Raw genomic sequence first — 23,815 nt, 5'->3', positions numbered from 1 at the left:
GATTATTTTTGGATGAGGTCCAGGTATTTGATACTGAAGAGAATGTGCCCTCTTTACCTTCATTCTTAAGTGTAGGCGTTTGACTTTTTTTTTTTTTTTTTACTAGTGGTATACCAGTTCTCAGGGTCGGAGTTGGGAACCATCAACTCAAGGTGACAAATAAATTTCGTAAGTGTGAATGAAAGTTGAATTTAATTAAAGAGTATGTATGTATGTATGTATGTGTATGTATGTATGTATGTATAACGCCTTTGCACTCATAGTCTGGCTCCAGAAATAATTAAAATCTGTCTCTACAAGTCTTTTAGGATGAAATACTTGTCCCCATGGCCTTTTCCGCCCCAGCTGCAACCCACGCTATTGGACTAACTACAACCTGCATAATTTTCTATATAGGTACGCGGAGACAGAGTGGATTTATCATAAAAAGGCTGGAACCACTTCTACCCTACAGGGTTCGATCTCGTTTTAAGCCCATTGAAATGTCAGCTTACTGGGGTAATGGACACCAGCGCGCCGTTATAAGGAGTGCCTGTAGTAAGAATTCTCTACCGTACATATCTTCGTGATTTTTATTTTTTTCATGAAAGTCGCTAATGCGTTAGACTCCCATTGCGTTAGACTCCCATACTGCTGTTTCTAGAAAAAGAAGAAGAAGAAATTTTGTCGTGAAAGTCGCTAAATGGTTGAAAGCATTGCGTTAGACTCCCATACTGCTGTTTCTAGAAAAAGAAGAAGAAGAAGACGAACAACAACAACAGCTCAACAGGTGTATGTTTACCCTGTAGGATGCCAGGTCATATCAGAAGAAATCGTCCATATTGCGGATAAGAATTTCCTGCAAGAACGACGCACATGAATGAGTAGGCTACAGCAGACGCGACGACTGCCAGGTAAGAGAAGGTATTGGACATTCACAGATAAACAAAGCTCAATGTTTAAGCAATCAGCAGAGCAAAAGTAACGGAGCAGTGCAGACGAGGCCTGAAAGGACAAAGAGCGATGGCGTCTCGTACGGAAGTGGCATACAAGAGCGAGGAAGCGGTTGACTTTTGCTGTTGTTGAGCGGAGTGAGGGGAACACAGGTATGTCATTACCACGATTCTATGGCTGCCGAGGACAGGTACTAGGGAAGAAAACGCTGATCACTGGTACACGACGCTGCAGGTAAAATTATATATATATATATATATATATATATATATATATATATATATATATATATATATATATATATATATATACATTATGGAGTGAGCAGAATATATAGTTCTGTCATTATTTTTACAATCACGACGCCCCGCTAACTTTAAGCAGATCTATTAATCAATTACTCTTTTCCAGTCTATGAGAAACTAATTGTTTTAGGAATAGAATAAAACCAGTTCAGCATTTGCGCTTTCTGCTCGAAGAGAACGAATGAAAATTTGTGCTCAAGTGATCCTTTGATGAGATACACTAGAAACAGTTTATTTCCCGTCTAGACATCTGCAAAGAAACCAATTCACATAATTTTATACAACGCTAAATTATTCTTGAAACATCGTATTACGTCTCCATCGAATCTTTAATAAAACCAGTTACAAAAGTATTAGTAGAAATTATTAAAAAAAGAGAAAGCATATTTAGTATATAGGAACCCCCCCCTTTTTTTATACAACCCTGCTTCCTTCCTGGCCCTGTTAAATTCATCATTTGATTACGTGTAATTCTCGCAAGGCTCTGCATTCTAGCTGACACGGTTGCCCTTGTCAGTTCAGGATGGCATGAAAAAACTCACTCCTGCATCTATAGATTGTTATTTCTTCTTCTTCTTCTTTTTCTCCTTCTTCTTCTACTTCTACTTCTTGTGTCTGACTAAGCAAGAATCCTGTTTGCGTTTTCTATGGTTAGGCATTCGTTTGTATTCGGCGAGTTTGTCAGTCAACTAGAATCTCGATCTCTTGATAAAATGACTCTTAATAAACAGAAAAATTTTATTTATTCTCTTTCTTTTGCCAGCTAGTAACAGAAAAAACTACAGACTCGTTGGTGAAACTCAGATGCCGGAAAGTTAGTGATCTAAGTATGCATTATATATGCAATGATACGCACGCATGCACATGCACGCGCAGGCACACTTGTGCTGACGTAGGAGCAGTCAGTTGTGTAAACTCGTATGCACCTAAAGACCTTAAATGGACGTGAATAAGGACATACATACATGCACATGCAAATACGCCATAAAGGCATACAGTGGTTTGTGTTTTTATTTCCATGTTCGTTGTTTAATATATACGTACAAACATGTGCATATGGGTGCAATTAAATGCGCATTTTGAGGTACATACATACTACGTTGTATTTATGCAGGTTTGTACATTTCTACATTTGAATGTGAGCTTATAAGTGCACACACACACATATATATATATATATATATATATATATATATATATATATATATATATATATATATATATTGATATGCAGTTAAGCACATTCCCACCACCATTATGGACGCGACGAAGGAATGCTATTGAAAGTAAAAGTAAACGATAGTTTACTTTTACTGCTCGAACAACAGAAGCTCAGCCCAGTGTATTTTTAAGTCGCTGCAGTTTACAGCCAATTAAGAGATTGGTAGTCATATCACCACGGTCAAATGAAACAGACAATAAGGAAAATGGATTTAAAATGAAATAAAGAAAACGAATTTGTGATTGTTAATAAGGTGGTAAACTCTATTAAAATAATAATTTTTACGTACTATCGACATATTTTTTTGCGACCATGCATTCAAGAGGCTTTAGATTAATTTTATAGACTGATGAAAAATTGTTTATATAGAATAATTTTCCGGCAATGTACACTGTTCTTCACGAAAATGCCCATCTTTCCAGGAGTTTCATTTGGCGTGTATATGTTTATGTATGTGCGTATGTATGTATTTGAGGGATGACAATTGACAATCTTAAAACGCAGCTGAACTCCAAAGACAAATATGTATTTGATGCCATTTACCAGAATCGTTCATTTCACGGTGCTTGTTGATAGCTTGTGTAATAGATAGAAAAGTTTTCACTTGATTACCATTTTGCTTTATGAATGAATATAACGAAAAGTGCGAGTGTACATGAAATATAGCCTACAAACAAACGAATGATATCCTACCAAAGAAACGGAAAAAATTAAATTATACACAAACTAAAAACTGCAAACTCCGGCTAACTTTTGTAGTAATTTTATATGAAATCTTTCTTGTGTAAAATTACATTGAGGAAAATTATGTGAAATAGATATTAATAAAACAAAAGAGTCAGTTTGGCAGCAATGAACTTTCAGAATGTTACTTAACATACATTTTGTAAAGCTCAAAGTTTTGACTCATTGTATATAATACCTTTAGTTTATTCTTCTCGTGTCTTTTTATTACTTTATAGGTAGCATTGAAGACCATAGGCTTTGTAACGCCAATTTAAGTATTTAACTAATCAGGCACTTACGTAAAAAAATGAAGGACTCACTTTCTCTCAGAAGTTTCACGAAAGGAAGTTGATAATCTTATAGTATTAGCTCTACCAATAATTCTTCCCACACTTTCTAACTGTTCGAATTCATGAAACATTACCATTTGCCATCGAGAACCAAAATATGAAAATAAGTATAAATAAATTACCTCTATCCCAGAAATAACCATAATAATACAGATATAACGAATTAAATATTATATAAGCAGACTGTATCCGAACACCCGTAAGAAAAGCGATTGTTTTGCTACGTAATGCGACTTCGGTGACCACTTTCGTCATCCGACCTAGGTACTTGACCGGTGCCCCGCATATATCACCTGTTTTCTACGTACCCCCGCTTATTTGGGCGCCGTCCAGGTTACGAAACTGACTCTGCAGAGGCCGACGGTGTCTAAAATGGCCACTCTCCTGAAATTAAACGCGACTAGGTGCCTGAGAATAGGGAATTTGGTTCCCGAAAGTGGGAAGTGGCTGACACCCATCTCCGTCTGTTCCAGGGCCCTTAATACTTCTCCGAAGGACAGCGGCGCCCAGGCACAGGTATGTTTCGCCCATTTGGCCCTGTATGTTTGCTTTCGGGCGGATTTTGTGGTCTGTAGGTTTACAGGCTGCAGGATACAGTTGTAAAAGGGGAAGTTTGTATATCGCGAACCGGAGACCCGCCCTGGGTAAGGCGAGGTTAGGTAAGGTAGGGCACCCACGCCTAAGATCTCAGAATGGGCTTCTGCTGTGGGTATTTCAGTTTGGTAAGTAGGCCTTGGTAGGTTAAACAGTCTTCGGCCGCTGTTTTGAGCTGAAATTATTAGCAGCACCTAGGTTTCAATCATTTGTGAGGTAAAGGGAAGATTATTCCCCCCCCCGCAGTTAAATAACTATCAGGTTATGGGTTAAACGGGCACCTTGTTTAGTAACAGACCCTTGAGGACGAACGTAAAAACTTAACAAAAGATGGGAAATACCATGCAGAAACTTGAAACATAAACGTAAAAGGTGGTAAATATTACTGTTGGTGACTGGTGAGAATACGGCCATAGTATTAGTCTTCATTTTTACCATTTCTGATAGCCCCAGCCTCTATTGATTAAGGTATGTGATACTTACGCTAGTTGGTAACTTAGGGCATATCTGTTGATGCAGTCCTTCAGTCTTCTAACTGTTTAGGATAAAAGTTGAGTTTCTTAAAATCTCCAAAAATATCATTACCAGGGTTATTTATTTATAGTAGGAAATTCCATTTTTTTCTGTTTGGCCTGTAATTTTGTCATTTACATATTCGCAAGTTGCTGATAATTTAAGTCAGCTTTGAAATGTGGGTTTTAGGCTATGATAGTTTTTTATAGGTTTTGCATAATTTTTGCTTTTAAATTTTTTCCTCATTCTGTGTTGATTAGACTTTGTCCCCCAACTATCAGATTACATTTGCAACGTTCAAAATCACAAGATTGCAAATTATCATAGAATTTTGTTATTTTAATGGTGCTGTAAATCAGATTAGGTTGAATGGGTCTTGGGGGCCGAAGCCACGTAAACCTAGGACCCTAAGTTAGGTTAGGTTAGGATACATCTTCGTAATTTGCTCAATGACCTGTTTGTTAGTTCTGGCAAGCACAAGTTAAGGTGTCCAAAACCACGTGTTCAATCTGGGTGAGAGCTCTTGAAGTCAGTGGCATTGCTCTGTCCATGACATTCAGGAGGAACTTTAACTCACAAGGTGATGCGCGTCGCTATAATCGACACTTTGTATGTTGCGCTAGAACAACAACAGTATCATCGATGCTTTATTTTCAAATGTCGTGGTAAATTTAGTCCCTCCCCTTATCTCTGTTTGAGTGACATCAGCAGTCTCACCAGCCATTCAGTTCACTATTGAACATAGAAGATGCCAGATTTCTCTTAAATCATAGGTATAAAAATAGCAAAATTGCAAACCTTCCAACAGTCTTGGGGGGGGGGGGGACAGGACCAGGAAGGCTTTTGTATCCTGAAGTTGAGCAGTGGTCGAAGATTTTTATAAATCTGTTTATTTTGTAAATTTTGAAGATAATGGCCTTTGATGATGATGCTTATTCATTTTCATCTCAGAAAATACCGCATGAAGCATTCCAAAACTGAATATTGGTTTTCGAAAAAATGTTTTCTTTCAAGAAAAATATTCTTTTTAAATATCAGTTTTTAAAAGTATCTTATAGTTTATTTTTGATTGTTAATCTGCGACACAAGGTGATTACATCCATTTATAACGTTAGGTGATAATTTAGAAAATGAGCAAGAAAATATTGGTTCTATTACTGAAGTTGCAAATGCATAATATTGCCTGTTGTCCTTAGGTGGCATCCCCCTAACATCTCTTGGGTTAAAGTTCTGCAGGTAATAAGGGGGGTTCATGTTGCTGGCCATCTTCACCCCATTCTGTCAAAGGGACACCATAATAAGCCCTTGGATCTCTACTTAGGACCGGCTGTTGATGTGTGAAAGGTTGTGTTGTTTAGCTAACCAAGCTCCACGTGAACAAAAAGCATCTTGCCTACGGCACATGGGTCAGTGCTGGGGTGAAAGGACAATTGACCAGCTCTTCTCTCCCATGTTCCTTCTCTCTTCATGAGTCAGCTGTTGAGTCGAGCATGAGCAGGAACGAGGTTGGGTGCAGGCAAGTTATGTAAGAGAGTACTACTATCTAGGAGCTTCAGCTCAAAATGTCTCCTTTATCCCCCATATGTTGCTGTGAGTTATTCATGGTATGTCTGTATCAGTCCTTTTTTCTTTATCACCAATGAAGGCTTCAGAGAAATTGGAAGTTGAGAGATACTGGTAAAAATTCCATTGGCACTTTTAACATCAATTGTGTTGAGGTATTAAACCAAGACATTTGTTTTGCAGAACCCAGGGATAAGGTATCTAATCTTAATTGATCTTATCTGCTGATATTTGCTGTCAGTGAGGCAGTGTCCTCGAACTTTGGTTTTTCTTATCAGTGGTATAGAGTTCTCTGACTTTGGTGTTTACTGTTTTGCATAGATGGATAAGAAGGAAAAAGTGTAATGGATGTGGATGTATCACTTGAACAGTCAATGGGATGCACTTAAACCACAAAATTAACTGGTGGTCTTAAATTTTACCCGCAGCAGATATCCTTATCTTTATAGAAAAGAAAGTCTCATTAAAATAATAGTCATGTGAACTGCAGTAAAGGTTTAGCATAATACTGATTGGTTTCCATTACAAATTCATCAGATTTTAGTTTTTTGTACTGAACAAATTGTAACGGCTTGTGAGCTTGTGAATAGGACCTAGCAAGTTTCACAGAGCAAGTTGGCAAACCAAATACAGGTTTAAGTAGACAGTATATTTAATTCTTGCACGAATGACACCACTGTAGACAAAAGGGAATATTATTATATTATGACTTTATAATTATGTACCTTATTCAATTTCACCTTTATCAAGGAAATGTTTTTGCTTCTGTTGGTATGCTTGCCTGAGCAGAAAGTTACGTATTGTTTTTAGCAAAAGCTTAACCAAAGGTGGGCATCATAACTTGTCACAATAAATCCAGATCTGGATCAAGGCCATTATAAGCTCAGTGGGAAGGTTGGTAAAGTTCTGCATATGTTGGTGATCTCCAAACTTTTTTGTCTTGATCGTTGTGCCACAAGTACTCTTATTTTTTAACTATCCTGTATTAAGAAGTGTATACAGTATACTGAAATTTATTAGGAAGGAGAAAATGACAAAAGTTGCATAAGTAAGATTTATGCAAATATGAAAACAAGGTTGGAAATTATATATTAAAAAAGTAAAGAAAGTTCTGAAATGCTATACATTACATGGTTTTAATGTTTGCCCAGCACACTAAAAATGTAAATACATTATGTAAAAACTTTTCAGCCTAAGTAAAAGCATCATCATTACTTGTGTCACTTTGACCATTGTACTGTGTACAGTAGCACACAGTTATATAACTGTGACTTGAAACTGCAGTTATGATGTAACCATCTCTATACCAAAGATGTATTTACGTTCACTATTAAGTAAAAGTGCTTGCTGCTTTTTTTTTTGTTTTTGTTTTGAGAACATGTACGTATCCCAGTTGTGAAGTGTTTCATAAGTTGGGGAGGAATTATTCTTTTAACCTATAAATGTGGGTTGGAGGCTCCTTTTTGATACACTTTCAAATTTTTTCTAGGTACAAGAAGTAGACAGTACAACACATACTGTTTCCAAGAAGCCTACTCGACCACCTTTCCTTAAGAATGTCTTCCTCGGAAAGTAAGTGCCCCTTGAGCTTGTCCAGTAACCATATTGACAACTGCTACCACTGGTGAAGCAGTTTAATGAAATTTTGGGGTCTAGAGCAAACAGTAATCCTTAAAATATACATGACTTGTTTTTTTGTTTGGAACAGGTAATCTTACTTCTAGGAAAAGCAGTTGTCTCCATCCAGTGGTATTCCTTAGGTGCTAGTATACTGTAGTACTATTATAGATGATCTCTGAAAGATAGTTATCATTGGTAATCATAGCATTGGCAATACCCATGTTCTGAAGACCACATGGCCAAAGATACTCGAGATTTTCTTTTCTCAAGAGTACAGTATATTATTTATGAAGTAATTAATGTAGTTTGGATTATATTATCCATATATTTAATATCGGTAATCTAGCCTGTAGTAATTTTTTTTTTTCCAAAATAATGACTTCTGGTTACTGAAAGGTTGTAGATTATGATATCTCTTAGCTTACCATATATGTCTGGTTTATGGGTTTTTCCCCACAAGCTTTCGTTAAGGGATGTTTTTCTTTTAAAGTAAAGCAAACAGTTGCATAGGATCCTTAAATGTATTAGTTAACATTTCAAGTTTGTGTGGCCATTCCTTAATGTGAGTCACGTGCATTTTGTTCACCTTGTTTGCAATATGTTATTTTGATTAATAATGTACTGATTCTTGTGTTGATTTCACATATTTATAAGATAGGCTCTCTCATCTGTGGTGTTTATTAATTGTAATTTTTATTCTAATAACAAAAAGTTTGATGTATGTATTATTCTTAACAGTGCATATTCCTATTGCAGATTCGACAAGGAGATGCTCGTGTTTCCAGAAGTTCTTGACAAGGAACGTTACGAATTGCTGCACGAAATGGTCGCTCCCATCGATCGATTTTTCGCCGAACAGGGTAGGTTCTATTTTTTTCAGTTTTATGATTCTTAAAATTACTTTAGGCAATGAACATGCTTTCAAAGTAACTGAGGCATTACATGATAATTGTATTATTTGAAAATGAAATAGAGACCCCAGGAGGTAAGTTTTGATCCACAATTTATTTAAAAATGTAATTGCAACAATACATGAATGTTTTTGGTTTTTCATTAGACTTTTAAACATTTGAAGTATTGTAGTAACTTCAAGTGCTCCTCTTTGAATATCTGAATTTGTATCATAAGTATATAAGGAAATTTTAGATCAGTGGTTTCTAGTGCACAAATAAAGTAAAATTCCTATCAGCTTTTATAATGGGGAAATCCAACAGAAGTATCAGTTCAACAATAAAAATTTTATTTGTTAAGACATTATTGGTTCTTTTTGAAACTAGGCCACTTGTTAGTTTTAAGATTCTTAACTTGATGGTCTAATCTGATGACCATACATTACATGTAATAAGTTTTTGTTAATTGCCTTTTGTATTTATGTACTTTGCCGTTTCGTAATTTCCATTTTGTTTTCTAACAGTTGATGGAACAAAAATTGACCGAGAAGCCAAGATTCCACAAGAGACACTAGATGGCTTAAAAGAGTTAGGACTCTATGGAATGCAGATACCAGAAGAATATGGTGGTTTGGGGTTAGGTGCCACTGAGTATGCAAGACTGAATGAAATCATTGCCTTGGACGGAAGTATAGGAGTGACATTGGCAGCTCATCAAGCCATTGGATTAAAGGTGTGTTGATTATTATACCCGTTTGCTAATTAATAAAAGGTAAATTTTAGTTTATGTAAAGATTTCAAATATGAAAGCAAGCTCTTTGCTCTATTTTTCACTTGCATAAGTTAGTGCCAGTTAGTTAGAGTGATTATTCAGAACTTGAACGTCTGTCATGTGCTGTTAGTTGTGGATATTTGTTTTAATGACAGATCAGCACTTATACAAATTGAGATTTCTTTTGGGGAAAATTATTTAATTTGAAAAGAAATTAATGCTTTAATCATATTTTTAGTGGTTTCAGTGAAGTTTACCAAACAGAGGTTTTAAACTGATAAACTTACAATCAAAGCAGGGATTCTATTTTGTTTATTTGTATACAGTTCAATAGTGTCATATTTCTTAATAGCTTCTATTTTTCAAATGAAAATTGTATAAATTTACTCTGAGAATTTTTTTTTATATTACGATAACCCAGAAAAGATAAGATGACTAATCTTTTGCTTTCAGGGCATCCTCTTGTATGGCACAGATGAACAAAAAGAAAAATATTTACCAAGATTGGCGAGCGGTGAATGGACAGCTGCCTTCTGTCTCACTGAGCCTTCAAGTGGCTCTGACGCAGGCTCTATCCAGACTCGGGCAACATTGTCAGAAGATGGGAAAACTTTCTACTTGAATGGAGGAAAAATATGGATCTCTAATGGTGGCACTGCGCAACTGATGACTGTCTTTGCTAGAACTGAGGTATGGTAAAGACTGGCCTGCTGAGCAAGATTTGACGGATCTACATTCATTTGCAAATGATATTTTATGACTGGAAACACCTGGAAATCTAGGTTTTAATGCTGAATATTTAGTGATCAGTATGCAGGGTATTTTGTTTATGAAATAGTAAGTCAGTATAGTTGCCAGAATATGAAATTTTCTTTTGAAATTTAAAATATTTTGGCAGTTGTAACCATGTGAGTGGGTACTCACACAATGTGGCTTGCCTGGCCCATTGTAGGTAGTACTGAAGGGTCTTGCCAGCTGCCCTTTGGCCCTAGCTGCATTTGTTTGTTTGACTTTTCAACTCCTCGATTTGGTCTCTTCCCCATTTCATTTAGATTGCAGAAAATGCAAGTCATTGGGTTAATGTGGCTTTTCTTAACATTCACTTCAGGGTGTGATGTCCTTGCATACATGATAGGGTAGAAGAGACTCTTTAGCCTTGGCAGGCAACTCTTTTAGGAGGACACTCAGAAATCAAACCAGTGGGTAGAGGGGACTCTTTAGCCGTGGTAGGCAACCCTTTTAAGAGAAGGCTACTCTGAATACAAACCTTGTTCTCCAACCTTGGACTGTGCCATAGCCATTGCACCGTGGCCTTCCATGGTCTTGGATTTGAGTTTCTGTGCCTGAGGGTACAACAGTCTGGGTGAAATCCAGAGCCAATTGGGTTGCATTATTGAGACTTGTCAGGCACCTAATATTTCTGTTATTTCAGTTGCTATATTAGATCCTGATCCCAAGAAGTTAAAGGAAATGCTAATGGCTATTTTAATGTGTCCCCAGAAAGGTCATCAAATTTAGGACAAATGACCAGCCATGGTTTGATGATGCATGTAGACGAGCCTACCATGACGAACAAACCAAATTCAATGCATGGAGACAAAATCGTTCAATTGAAAATTACACCATTTTTGTTGAGTCTCGCTGTGCTGCGAAAAGAACTTACCATACAGCCGAGAGAAATTACAATAATTCCTTGAAGAGGAAACTTGAAGGAATTACTCAGCCTCATCTGTGGTGGACTAAATTGGCATCATCTATCTTTGGGTCAGGCTCATCTTCCATTCCACTACTATGAACAGATGATGGTAGATTGGTTACTGGCTCTAGGGAAAAGACTGAACTGCTTCATCGAGCTTTTGAAGCTAAGCAATCAGCTGAGGATGTCCCTCTCCCTGACACAGTCCTTTTCATCCTGAACCTATTCTTACAAAATTTGCTTTTGCTTTAGGGATGTTAAGAAAATTCTGGATATAATAAGTGGGATCTCTTCTTTTGTTTTTCCCTTTACTTTCTCTTACTTCTTCCTAATGGACACCATATTCTTTAGAAGCTTGAATTTCAAGTCAGTGGCCCCTGTGGGCTTCTTCCATTGAATAGGTTTCATGTACTGAATAATCATAATAGTAGATGTAATGATAATAGTCAGAATTTGACCACGTTACAAGTTTGTTGATATTCTGTTACAGGTGAAGGATTATGATGGTAAAGTTAAAGACAGGATCACTGCTTTCATTGTGGAAAGGGAGTTTGGCGGAGTTACAAATGGACCACCAGAGGATAAAATGGGCATAAGGGGTTCTAACACATGTGAGGTATGTAATCTGTTTTACAGAAAGATTCAGGATGTTAGTATTGATTAATGTTTGGTTGATAATTAATCTTTAGTTTAATGTAACAAAATTGTTCCCATGTATGGGATTTTAAATTGTGGTTTCACTATAAAAATGCCTTTTTTTAGTTAAAAATGTTGTGTTTTTGTATTTTGGCTTCTTATTTTGCAGTATTGAAGTACAGGACAGTTTTGTCTTATCTTTTGCTCTCAGTTATTTGGCCAAGATTTTGAGTTAATGCTAGATAATCTTTAAAAGACTGTAAGAAAAAGACAGCCTTCCATTAGTATATTGTATGTTGTGCGAATGAAAGCCATATTTGAACCTAAAGGAGTCGCCCATTTCCAGGTTTATTTTGATAATACTCCAGTTCCTATAGAGAATGTCATTGGTGAAGTTGGTGGAGGTTTTAAGGTTGCCATGAATATCCTGAACTCGGGACGTTTTTCCATGGGTAGTTCTGGTGCTGGTAAGTTCTAATTTCTTGTTTTGTTCTGTGTATTTTATTGCCTTTTTAATACTAAATGTGACAGTTTAAATTGTGTAGAGACTGACCAAAAGAAGCCTGGTCCTACAAGAAATGTTTATCGATGGGCTTCACCCCTTGAGTGGTGAGACCCACATCTTGGAAAGCAGGAGATGAATCATTCAGGGAGTTGAGCCAACAAAGCCTTGTACCAGGCCATTGTGAATGCCTTAAAAACATCAAGTGAAGTGACAAAAAATTCTGCTACATTAGCAAGAAGGGATGATTGTTATTGGCCACTGAATTGCTGTAACAAAGAATATTCATTACGAAAGATATTTTGGAAATGCAGCTTTTCATGTTGGTTTTGTGGGGTTGTAGCATAAATTTATTTCTTTAGTGAAAAGTTACTCTTATCCTTTTTGGAAATTATAAGGATGTCTCAAGTTGTATTAATATGGTTTACTTAATTATTTTTCTTTGTTTTACAGGTATCTTGAGGAAAGTGTTGAGTTGGGCTTTAGAGCATGCTGCAGCTCGAAAACAGTTTGGACTGAGCTTAACTGAATTTGGCCTTATCAAGGAAAAGATCGGACGTCTGGCAGTTTGCATTTATGCCATGGAATCCATGGCTTATTTGACTGCTGGAACACTGGATGGCTATGAAAACCCAGACTGTTCAGTTGAGGCTGCTGTTGTAAAGGTAACTATGTAATTTGTACTGGTTGAAAGAGAAGTTTACAAGTCACTTCAGGAAATTGTGCATTTTGAGAGTGATAGGTTACTTGACTTACCAATCCTGAGAGGGGCCTGTTCATTTTGCAGTATGTAGCTAGGATAAAAATTTTTGCTCGTTATTGTTATTGTGCTATCCCAGGTGATGGTGGTTTATCAAGAAAAGAAACAGCATTATGATTTAAAATAATTCTTTAAAAAGGAATTACTTTACCCAACTGTTTTTACTTTTGTTGAGCCCTGATACCTGAAATGTCTCTCATTGTAGGGTTTTAAATAAGATAAGAAAAAAGTTTGGATCTTCATGAAGCCGATATCATTAATAAATATTCATTTCATAAATTACACAAGATGGGTATAATTGCTGAATTATGCATGATTGCTGCTTGAACCCCATGGCGGGGTGGGGTAGTGCCACCAGTGCACCTCATGTGGTACACTGTAGGCATTACTTAAGGTTCTTTGCAGCAACCCTTTGGCCCCTAGCTGCAACCTCTCATTCCTTTTACTGCACGTCCTTTCATATTCTATTTCTTGTACCTAACTTTCCACCCTCCCTAACAATTGTTTCTTCATGAAGCTGGGAGGTTTTCCTCCTGTTACACCTTTCCAACCCTCTTACTGTCAGTTTCCCTTTCAGTGCTGAATGACCTCGAAGGCCCCAGCGCTTGGGTTTTGGCCTAAATTCTATATTCCAGTTCCAACTTGAAGATGACGAAGTTGCTAAGAGAGCAGCTAAAGATGGTCTCATAGTATTACCAAAACTTGTGAGTTTCAAGTGACAGTGTGTGGAAAGACAAATAACATCATAAGAAGTGAAAAGAAATAACATCACAAGAAGTTACGATAGATGGTACTGAAGAGGTTTTCGTCCTTCTGTTTGAAAAGATTCCACTCTGCAGTAATTTTATCTTATCCTTGAATCATTCATGTGGCTCACTAATGGGTATTTGACTAATGCCCCACATACATTAACCGAGGCTGCTCATGGGGAGAATGCATTACATTCTTAACAGAATAACATTTGCTTTTTGCGGGGTTCCGTTATTGTAGCCCCATTGCGGAAAATCGTTGAAAATTCAAAAATCATGTACTTTTAAGCTCTGGGTGCATTGAAAACCTGCAGATCTGTTTTACATCAAAAAAAACCTTCAAATTATGATTATTCTGCCGTTTTGGGGCCAGACTGATGAATATATTTGTGCTCGAACTCGTGAACCGTTAACTGCCAGATCTTGAGGGTCAGCAGTAACGTGTGTGTTGGCCACTGGGGATATGATGGAATATCCTTGTCACACTGTACTGAGAGTAGTGGGACTTCTTTACAAGATAGGCTATGTAAAATTTGCGAATTTTATTGAAAAAAATTGTTTTTTAAAAAATTTATTTGGCCATATAAGAAACTTGGTTTGTTTCAGCCAACTTCAAATGACGAACCCTGCAAATAACCATTTTAAATAAATGTCAGAACCTCTTATATTCAACTTAGTTATCAAGTTATAAGAAGCTGTAACTTCTTAAATGGATGTATGTTTGCTTGTAGTCTGTAGATATGTGTTTAAGTATTGGATCAATTTGTGTAGATTAAAAGACTTTCCAGATCAGTCTTAAAAGTGTCAAGAATATTGACATAGTCATCTGGTTACATAATAATAATATTTATGTTTTCTAGGTATTTAGTTCAGAGGGAGCATGGAAGTGGGGATCAGAGTGTTTGCAGATAATGGGGGGTCTCGGTTACATGAAAGCATTTCCATTCGAAAGATACCTTAGGGATGCTCGCATCCTACTCATCTTTGAAGGCACCAATGAGATTCTTCGTATGTTCATTGCATTAAATGGTAAGTTTTGGTTTTTGGTGAGTTGTTGCTTACAGTTGCTTGATGATTCTTTAAAATTTGTGTGAATTAAGTAGTTTTGTATCAGATATAATAATAAATGGATCATTTTATGTTTAATACCAAACAACATATGAACTGATAAAAGGATAGTATTCCTTTGATGTTTGTTATATTGTATATTCCATAGACTTAGTACTTTCTAATGGTTGATATAAATTATCACAGAAATGTTTTGCATTATTGATAACTATTTCGTTTTCCGTAATCCTTAAAGTACTGCTACAACAGTGAAACAACTGTCCAAAGTGTATACTGAATATGTACCATGCTGATAATCATAGTTACACAATCAACTGTTCATCTTCAACAGTTAAACTCAAGTTATTTTGCTGATCTGGCTTTGGTTATCATCATTCACTATTTGCAGACAATGTCAACTTATTGGTGGTAACTTTGATTTGCTCTTTTGATACTGTTACAGAGTAACAATAAACTTGACTTTCGAAAATTGTAAATTCTTGATAATCAGGAAATTTCTGAAATATATTCCACATTGATTTTAATCAAAACTAGCTTGACTATGTGTAGCCTGTAACTGTACAAATCATAATGCTGTTCATAAGTACCTAGTTAATTTGTTTTGAGGTTTAAGAAAATAACTTTCAAATCAAGACCTAAATGGAATATTTTTGCAGAACAACCAGTCACCACAAACCAAAAACAAAAACACCTGCATATTGGCTATAAGAAACCAGGCTGATGGGTAATTTCCCGCAGCAGTAATTTGCTGTTGATTTGCAATAAAAAAATTAAAGTATGTATATAGCATCACATCACTTATTACACATTTTTATGTAGTGCACACATGTGATTAACATCAGTTTTGGTGGTGACACTACAACATTTATGTTAGTGCTATGTCTCCAGGTAGCAGCAAAAATGATGTAAGACAATACCTGTAATTAAGTTTAATCAGAATATTCACAGAAATGGTAAAGGAGGTGAAAGGAAAGAAATGTGAGAGAAATTGTTTAATTGTAAGGTAACAAGACTTGGGTATTGTAGTGGACAGTGTACTGCACTGAAGTTAAAGGTACCACATTGTATGTCAAGAGGTCTGGATTAAAATTATATTTTTTAAGATTTCCTAAAGTTTTTGGTATTAATCTAATTCAGTTAGATACCTTAGCTAGGCATGTAGTTACTTAGCACCTACTCTGTGATTATCACAGATATGATGTTTATGCAAGGTAGACACTTCAAGTCACTTAATTTTTGTATGGTCTTGAATATTTGTGATTCAGTGTCAAGAATTGGTTCAGTCCATTATAACTTATCTTGTTGACACAGACTAGAATGATGATCTCAGATTACTTACATTTTTGTTTGTGATCCTGTCTCCAACAGGAATTAATGATAGAGCCATATAACCAATAATTACTTGTTTAATCAGTAAACACCTAAACAATGTCTTCTAATATGAGAGCTGCTGAATTGTTAAAGCTTCATGGCAAATTTTTCTTGAAGGTCTTCAGCATGCGGGAGCGGAGTTACGTGAAGTGGTAAAGAAACTACGCAATCCTTTGTTGAATCCAGGATTTGCTATCGGCAAAGGTATAGAAAGAATGAGAAACAGCCAAGGAAACCCCAAGTTAGATCTGAACTTACAAGGCCACTTACATCCTACTCTTAAGCATGGAGCAGATCTCTTAGAATATAGTGTCAAGAGGTTCCAGTATGCTGTTGAAAATGTTCTTTCAAGGCATGGTAGGTCTTCTGTATTTTGAGATAGTACAGATTTTTTTTATGACAAGTTTTTCATTTACATAGTATCACAGTTGATGTTCACTAATGAGTTGATGATTTTTCACTAATTGAAGTAAGAGTTGTATGAACAGATGGCGAGATAACTGACAAGTTTTTCATTTACATAGTATCATTGATGTTCACTAATGAGTGGCGAGAAGGGAGTTGTAAGATGAACAGATTTATAAAAGTAGGATGTACAGTATAATTAAATTTAGGATAATCTTTAGCTTATTTCTCAGAATGATTCCTTACAATAGTTTATTATATTTTGCTGAATGATTCCTTACTACAGCTAATTAAGACTTTAACATTGTTTCAAGAAATTTTTGCGCGAGATAATTAGACTCGGAAAAACATTTCTTCTGCTATTGGCCCATAGGGATAAGCTGCCATACCACCCTAATAGCATACATATCTATGGTATTATAATCTTTATAATACTCTTTACCCTAATAGCATACATATCTATTGCATTATAATCTTTTATAATGTCGTTTATAAAAAAAAAGTTTCAAGTTATTTTATATGGAGTGCACACTCTAGAACGTAAAGCTGTGGCTTTATTTTTTGACTTCTTGTAAGTGGCTTAACAGGCATTATGAAATAATAGTGTATCCTTTATCGATCATAATCACTAAGGGTAAACCTCTGTTGCCAATTCATATTCGTAAACCTAATTTGTATAGAGATGGCCTTTCCACTGAACTGGCAGATTATTTTTTCTGATACCCTAATCCATATTTACATGAACACTAGTCATTTGACTGTTTTAAAATATTTGAGATACCATACAAAAATAATCTTTTGTGCTGTGCTTCACAGGGAAAAAAGTAGTAAATCCAGGAAACCAAGTGGAGTTGGCTCGCCTTGCTGATTGTGCCATCGATATATACGGAATGACGGCAGTTCTAGGACGTTCATCTCGGTCGTATTGTATTGGAGTAAAGAATGCAGAGCATGAGGTGAGATAAATTCCAGTTTGAAATTTATGGATGTTTATTTTGTATTTTAATACTTATTTACTTAGTTGACAGCAGTGACATTTATCATTTTACAAAGCACTGTTTAGTAGCATTGCATTGGTGGTAAAGAAAGTGGAGTAAAAGTTTCAGGCTAGCCATGTACTTTTCTATAAAATAAGTAGAGAGGATGAATTATGTCATGGTACTCTGTTATATATCTAAGTGCTTGCAAATGGGGAGGAGAGGATTGGGAATAAATGTAAGCAAAACAAAGCTTGTGGTGACAGGAAGGAAAGCAAAGGCAACAGTCAGGAAAGTGGTCCTGTGGACGCTGTGAAAATGATGTGTGGGTGAACTCGGTAATGTGTATTGAATGTAATAGATGTTGTTGAAGATGATGTTAAGGATTACCAAGCAGCATGAAGTAGGAGATTTTTGATACCCAAAATGTATTATAACAACAACTGAGGAAGAGGGGGAAGTGGAGAGCTGTGTTGTGGTAGATGAGCATGTCTAAGAGGAGGTAGCACATTTGTTAACCTTGGGAGATACACTAGGTTGTGAAGCAGGGTTAGACAAGAAAGGAGTTCTCACTACCCTCCACTTGTCATGTACAATTGGTTAACACTCAACTTGTCATATGCATTTTGTTACCACTCTCCACTTGTCATTTTCTGTTTAAACTCTCACTACTCTCCACTTGTCATGTACAATTTTAAACTCCTTGTCATATGCATTTTTTAAGTCATTTTCTGTTTAAACTCCCAATCCTTTTCCCCATGATTTATTTGTTTTTCATCCACTTACTTGTATCTAGCAGTTTTCTGAATGACTATTTCTCTGACTATTTCTCATCCTTTCTTGCCACTTGTCTAAACCATTTCAGTCTTTGCTTTGACTATTTCTCATCTCTTCTTGTCACATGTCTAAACCATTTCAGTCTTTGAGAGTTGAGTCTATTTTCCATCCGCTGAACACCACATCTCTATCACTGCCTGATTTACAAAAGCAGGGATTGAAAGGGCAGTAAGAACAAGAGTAGCTGCAGCTTGCATGAAATGTTAAGCTAAACCACAGGTAGAAAAACATCCCAATAGTAGAGAAAGAAAATGCTTACCTTGGGTAGTCAAGGCCTTTACCTTTACTATTTGCAACAAAAACTGTCAGTGCCCAAGTTTTGCTGCAAAGAGTAGTAAAGGTAAAGGTCTTGACTGTTCAAAGCAAGCATTTTCATTCTCTTGTTCTTGCTGCCCTTCCAATCCCTGCTTTCATGAATCAAGCAATGATAGAGATGTGGTGTTCAGCAGATGGAAAATAGATTGAACTCACAAAGACTGAAATGGTTCAGACATTTGGCAAGAAGGGATGGGAAATAGTCATTCAGAAAACTGCTAAATGCAAGTAACTGGATGAAAAATTTTAGGAAGGACAAATAAATCATGGGAAAAGGGATTAGCTGAAGTCTTAGACTCTGGGAGTTTAAACGGAAAGTGCATATGACGAGGCGAGTGGTGAGAACTCCTTTCTTGACTAACGGTTTTAAGAGAAAAGTTGACATAAAACCTTAAAAGAGCTATTCCTGTAAAATAGCTTAATCATACTCTAGTGTCATTACCTTTATAGATAAGATTGCATTCTTTAAAACCTACACCTTTAGAGAATAAAAGTCCCATCCTCAGCCAGAGAAACATTTTCTCAAGGAACTGAATTCCTGACATGATGTTCTTCCTTGGTAGAGCAAGGCAAATTTCCTGCAGGGGGAGAATGAGATATTCCTCAAGCTATTATGATTATTAAAACTGTCATTTGAAGAGACCAGAGCTGAAGGAGACCAATCATTGATTACTCAAAGTCAACTTGAGGATGATGAGTGTGGTGAAGAGAGGTGGTAAGCCTCTCCCGGTATCATCACAAGACTTAGCATGAGGGGTGAGGGGAGATTTCATGAGGTAAGGTATTATCAGGTTTCCTCTTGTGTCCTCTGGAGCTTATATGAAAGCAATATCTGGAAGGCCTTGTATCATGATGACCATTAGGCTTCCTACAAGAACTCTTAGCTTCCTCCTCCTTCCATCTGTGTGAGGAACTAGAGTGTTGTGAAGAGGAAGATGAAGATGACAAAGAAGAAAAGAGACGGTCTCCTTTTCCTTTGTTTATCACAAAGTACGATTGCTGTCCAGGAAAGTAGGTTCATTTGGAGGATGGTCAGCAGGAAGGTTAAATTCAAGTAATTGTTCACACTGTCTAGTAACAGTAGGCATCACTCTAGTTGAGGGTTCTGCTGAAGTGTTATTAACTGGAACTACCACCACAGACGATTCTGAGGACGAAAGTTCATTGTTGTTGTTCTCCACCAATCTGTCAAGAAAAGTACAGAATGATTAGCTACCTGGTACATTCAGTTCAGAGCAAGTTTTCGTAGGATAATGGAAAAAGGTAACTCGTCAACTCGTCACTATTATCAGAGGGGTAAAGTTGTCAACTTGTCACAATTATCAGAGAGGGAAGACTTGACAAAGAGAACATGAACCCTAAAGAAGGTCACAATTATCAGAGGGGGAAGACTTGACAAAGAGAACATGAACCCTAAAGAAGGCTATGATGTCAAGACAGAGAATGGCATAATTTCTGCCCAAGAAGCACTCTCGGGCAGAGGTAAGGATACAGAAGATGATATAAGAAAGATCTCATAGATTCTGCCAAATACATTTGTGGAACAAATCTCCCCAGCTAAGAAGGTGAATGCCTCTTATCCTTCCTCTTCTTACAGTATCCCATTGAGGAGCTCAGTTTACATGTAACACATGGGAAGAACAGACACAGTCCTTGTCTTGATAATTAGATTAAAGCTTATGTGGCTTTACAGATGTTGGAGACATGAGGTGGCCACAAGGTCATCCCAGACCCCAACATCTACATTGCTCTTATTTCTTCTCATGAGATAAACATGGCAAGAGTGGCAGCAATACAAAATACTGTATAATCCAAAATGCAAACAAAAAATCAAGCAGAAAAAATAAACAAAGGAACATAAACTCAGCTATGTTCATCCAAGGACGGGGTAAGCTGTAGCACCTCACACAATGCTTTCGAAAGATTTAAGTGATGCTGTATATGCTGGTAGCTAGGCTAGAACCCCTGCTTTCTCACTAGCATCACCCTATGGCTAACCTGTAACTATGTTCCATCAGCCATCCACCTTTGCATGGTATTTGCAGCTTCAAAGTCATCAGTTTGTATACCTATGAAAAATAGAAATTGTGTTAAATTATATGGAATATGGTTAAGGGTCTGAAAATATGCAAGACAGTGAGAAACTAAGACATGCAGTATTGCGGAGGATATAGGACTCTGCAGAGGACCTTTGGTTGGGGTAACAAATGTTAACATACAACATTTTGACAAACTTAATTAGGGTTGCTTTACTGTTGATTTTATTATTATGAAGATAAAAGTAGTAAGTCAAATTTCTGGATACCTGCAGGTATGAAGGATTATGTTCTTGGATAGGATGAAATTTGGAGCAAGGAAAATTAAAGAAGTTAGACAGCCAGGTGGTAATACATCCAAGGGATTTGAGGACAAGTGAAAGGTAGAAAGTGATTCAGTTGGGACAAGGGATGTTGCAAAGGGCCTCTCGTACATTGGACACTGCAAGAGATATCCCTTATAGCGGCTTATTGGAGAACTTGACAAATATTGCTAACTCCTACTGTGAGGACTGCGATTATTTCTTGCTAAAAGTTGAAGATTTTTATTAAGCAGTCATTTGTTTGTAGTGAAACAGTGGATGTATTTAACCTACATGTTAATTCTGTGTTGAGCTTCCCCACACCGCTAAAGAATGTTGGGTTTGTAAAATTTATGTATCCTGAAACTATTTAATTTACAGCAATATTTACTTTGCAGCTGGCTTTGGCTCAGACCTTCTGCCACGAAGCAGCAAACAGAATCAAGGTTCGTGTGAAAGAAATAGAAGACGGCCCTAACTTCAACAACGACAACGTTTACATGAAAATTGCTGAAGCGGTTATTGAAAATAAAGGCTATGCAGCGGAACATCCACTAACTCGTGTATTTTGGTGAAACGTTTGGTACACTGTGGCACATATGTAAAGGAATGCTATTCAATGCAATTAAATTAAGGATGTTATCTAGTTGTAGTATTTTAAGGTGCTTAAATGTTTGCAATCTTTGGAACAAAGCATTAACATCCTGTACATAACTGTCCTGTGAAAAGAATATACCAAAATAGTCTTCTCTTGCTCAGTAAGCTCTTTCTTCTAGATCTTGTCTTGCTTTTGCAACTAATTATTTAATTATTTGGACCTATTATCATATACAAAAGACATTTTCACCTTCAAATACTTGTACAAGATGCAAATTTTACCTCAAGCCCACTTAATGTAATGTTCATAATGTACATATTTATATTACATATTTCAAATCCAAATATATTTTTTTATGTCTTACCTGGCAATATTGTTGGTTAAATCACTGCACAAACTGCATTAGCCACTATATTTGTCTAGAGTAAACGTAGCATTTATTGATAGCCAGAATATCACTTTTGAAGTTCTCTTGAGATTGTAGCTTTATATCCAAATTGGCATCAGACTTGCAAAGATCTTGGGCTTTGATTGATTTCAGACTATGGAGAAGAATGTATAAATTACTTTGTGTATACATATGCAGGTGTTTAATATTCAGTATTGTTTATTCTGGAAAATTTGGCATTGTGTGTGTATCTCGATGTTTTAATATTTTAATAGAAGATTTATCAGTATTCTTTCTTGTATTATATTCAGTTTGTTACAGGTTTAAGTAACAATCACTGAATCATTAACTTTTGAAATAGCAGTGTCATAGATTTCACTATACTTTTCAAGTTATATAAAGATAAGGAAGTGTAAAAAATGAGTTGAGTTATAGATAATGTAAGTTTTAAATAAAAGTAAAATTAATCATTGTTTCTTTATCGGCAAACATTCATAATGTAAGAATCACATGAGGATAATTAAAGTGTATTTCTTAAGATACAAATCTCTATATTTCTAATGTACATATTAAGTAGGTTAACCAGACCATTGAGTCAAAATACTTCAACTCTCACACGACTGGCCTAAAGGGCTTGACTTGAATGATAGAAAATTTTATTTTTTCTTATAACTTGCAGGTCTTTAGAAATGTTATAATTGGATAAATTTAAAAAGGGAAAGATTGTGACTAAAAGAAATTTCCCTTACTGATTTATTTCCAAAACTTTTCACTTGCTGTTGGTTTCATTTGCTTTATTATCAAGTTCATTATTCCATAACTTATCCATTTATTAAACATAATAGGTTTTAGAAGCATTAAATAATCACTGACTGGGATGGTTATGTTTGATCTGATCATAGTAATTGCAGCTTTGGCTGTTTTTATTGGCAACCTCATAAGTCCCAGTGCTTGGCCTTTGGCCTAAACTCAATATTCAACTCAATCCAATTCAGTTTCCCATTTGTGCTTTAAGTGGGTAGGGATCCAACAGAATTCTACATGAACACCAACTTCATATGACTTGTGGAATGTAAATTTTACTTTTTTGGGCAATAATAATAAAAGGCTTCAATAGGTGGCATGTTTTAAATAATCTTGAGTGCAGAATTTATTGCACTTTGGGTGCGAAAATAGATGCTTTCTTTGAAAATGAGAATTTGTTTGTTTGTTAGGTGAAATGGCAGCATCTCCTACTCCTGTATAAATTTCAAATTGTGAACCTTTGTCTCATATGTTCTATAGTGTTGTTTAAGGTGTTCAGGAGTGAAGGCATATTACAGTATTAGGTCATAATATAACAACCACAGGTTAAGCTTAACCTGTTTGTTGGGAGATAGAATTATAAGAATACCATCATCCCACTCAAATCATGTAGGCAAACAATCTGGACATAATTTCAGGAATTCTACCCCAAATATCAGCCCAACCCTGGGATATGGCTTAGGTCCCAGGGACATTATCAGATGGGTTTAACGCTACCAGTGGCTTAAAAATTAACCCCAGTCCCAACAATAACATCCCTTGTCAATAATCAAGGGAAATTGAAAAGGCTGAACAGCAGGATAACAAAAAATTGAAAGCAGTACAATTGATAGTTTAAAATACACAACTGTGGAATTACCAACAATTGTACTAAGATGCAGTA

At 36.2% G+C, this 23,815-nt stretch overlaps 1 protein-coding gene across 1 annotated transcript; it reads left to right on the top strand.

Annotated features, from left to right (window-relative positions):
* Positions 1 to 3,577: 3,577 nt before the first annotated feature.
* Positions 3,578 to 22,595, top strand: LOC136854525 (complex I assembly factor ACAD9, mitochondrial-like). Its single transcript, XM_067130863.1, has 12 exons — positions 3,578 to 4,052; positions 7,696 to 7,778; positions 8,583 to 8,686; positions 9,241 to 9,449; positions 9,942 to 10,178; positions 11,675 to 11,800; positions 12,167 to 12,287; positions 12,776 to 12,987; positions 14,692 to 14,860; positions 16,388 to 16,627; positions 17,492 to 17,631; positions 21,541 to 22,595. Exons 1-12 carry the CDS (start codon positions 3,909 to 3,911, stop codon positions 21,715 to 21,717), a joined length of 1,962 nt encoding a protein of 653 aa, XP_066986964.1. The 5' UTR covers positions 3,578 to 3,908; the 3' UTR covers positions 21,718 to 22,595.
* The last annotated feature ends 1,220 nt before the right edge of the window (positions 22,596 to 23,815 follow it).

The sequence above is a fragment of the Macrobrachium rosenbergii genome, chromosome 29 (genome assembly GCF_040412425.1).
Source record: "Macrobrachium rosenbergii isolate ZJJX-2024 chromosome 29, ASM4041242v1, whole genome shotgun sequence".
In the NCBI taxonomy this organism is placed as follows: Eukaryota; Metazoa; Arthropoda; class Malacostraca; order Decapoda; family Palaemonidae; genus Macrobrachium; species Macrobrachium rosenbergii.
Note: the sequence above shows the minus strand (reverse complement) of the source record. Positions and strands in the feature narration are given on the sequence as shown.

Bases quoted from the DNA above. Each gene is read 5' to 3' on its own strand.
- LOC136854525 (XM_067130863.1), top strand. From the start codon at position 3,909: ATGGCCACTCTCCTGAAATTAAACGCGACTAGGTGCCTGAGAATAGGG. The intron at 8,687-9,240 runs GTAGGTTCTATT...GTTTTCTAACAG, and splicing joins TCGATTTTTCGCCGAACAGG to TTGATGGAACAAAAATTGAC. The intron at 12,288-12,775 runs GTAAGTTCTAAT...TTTGTTTTACAG, and splicing joins CATGGGTAGTTCTGGTGCTG to GTATCTTGAGGAAAGTGTTG.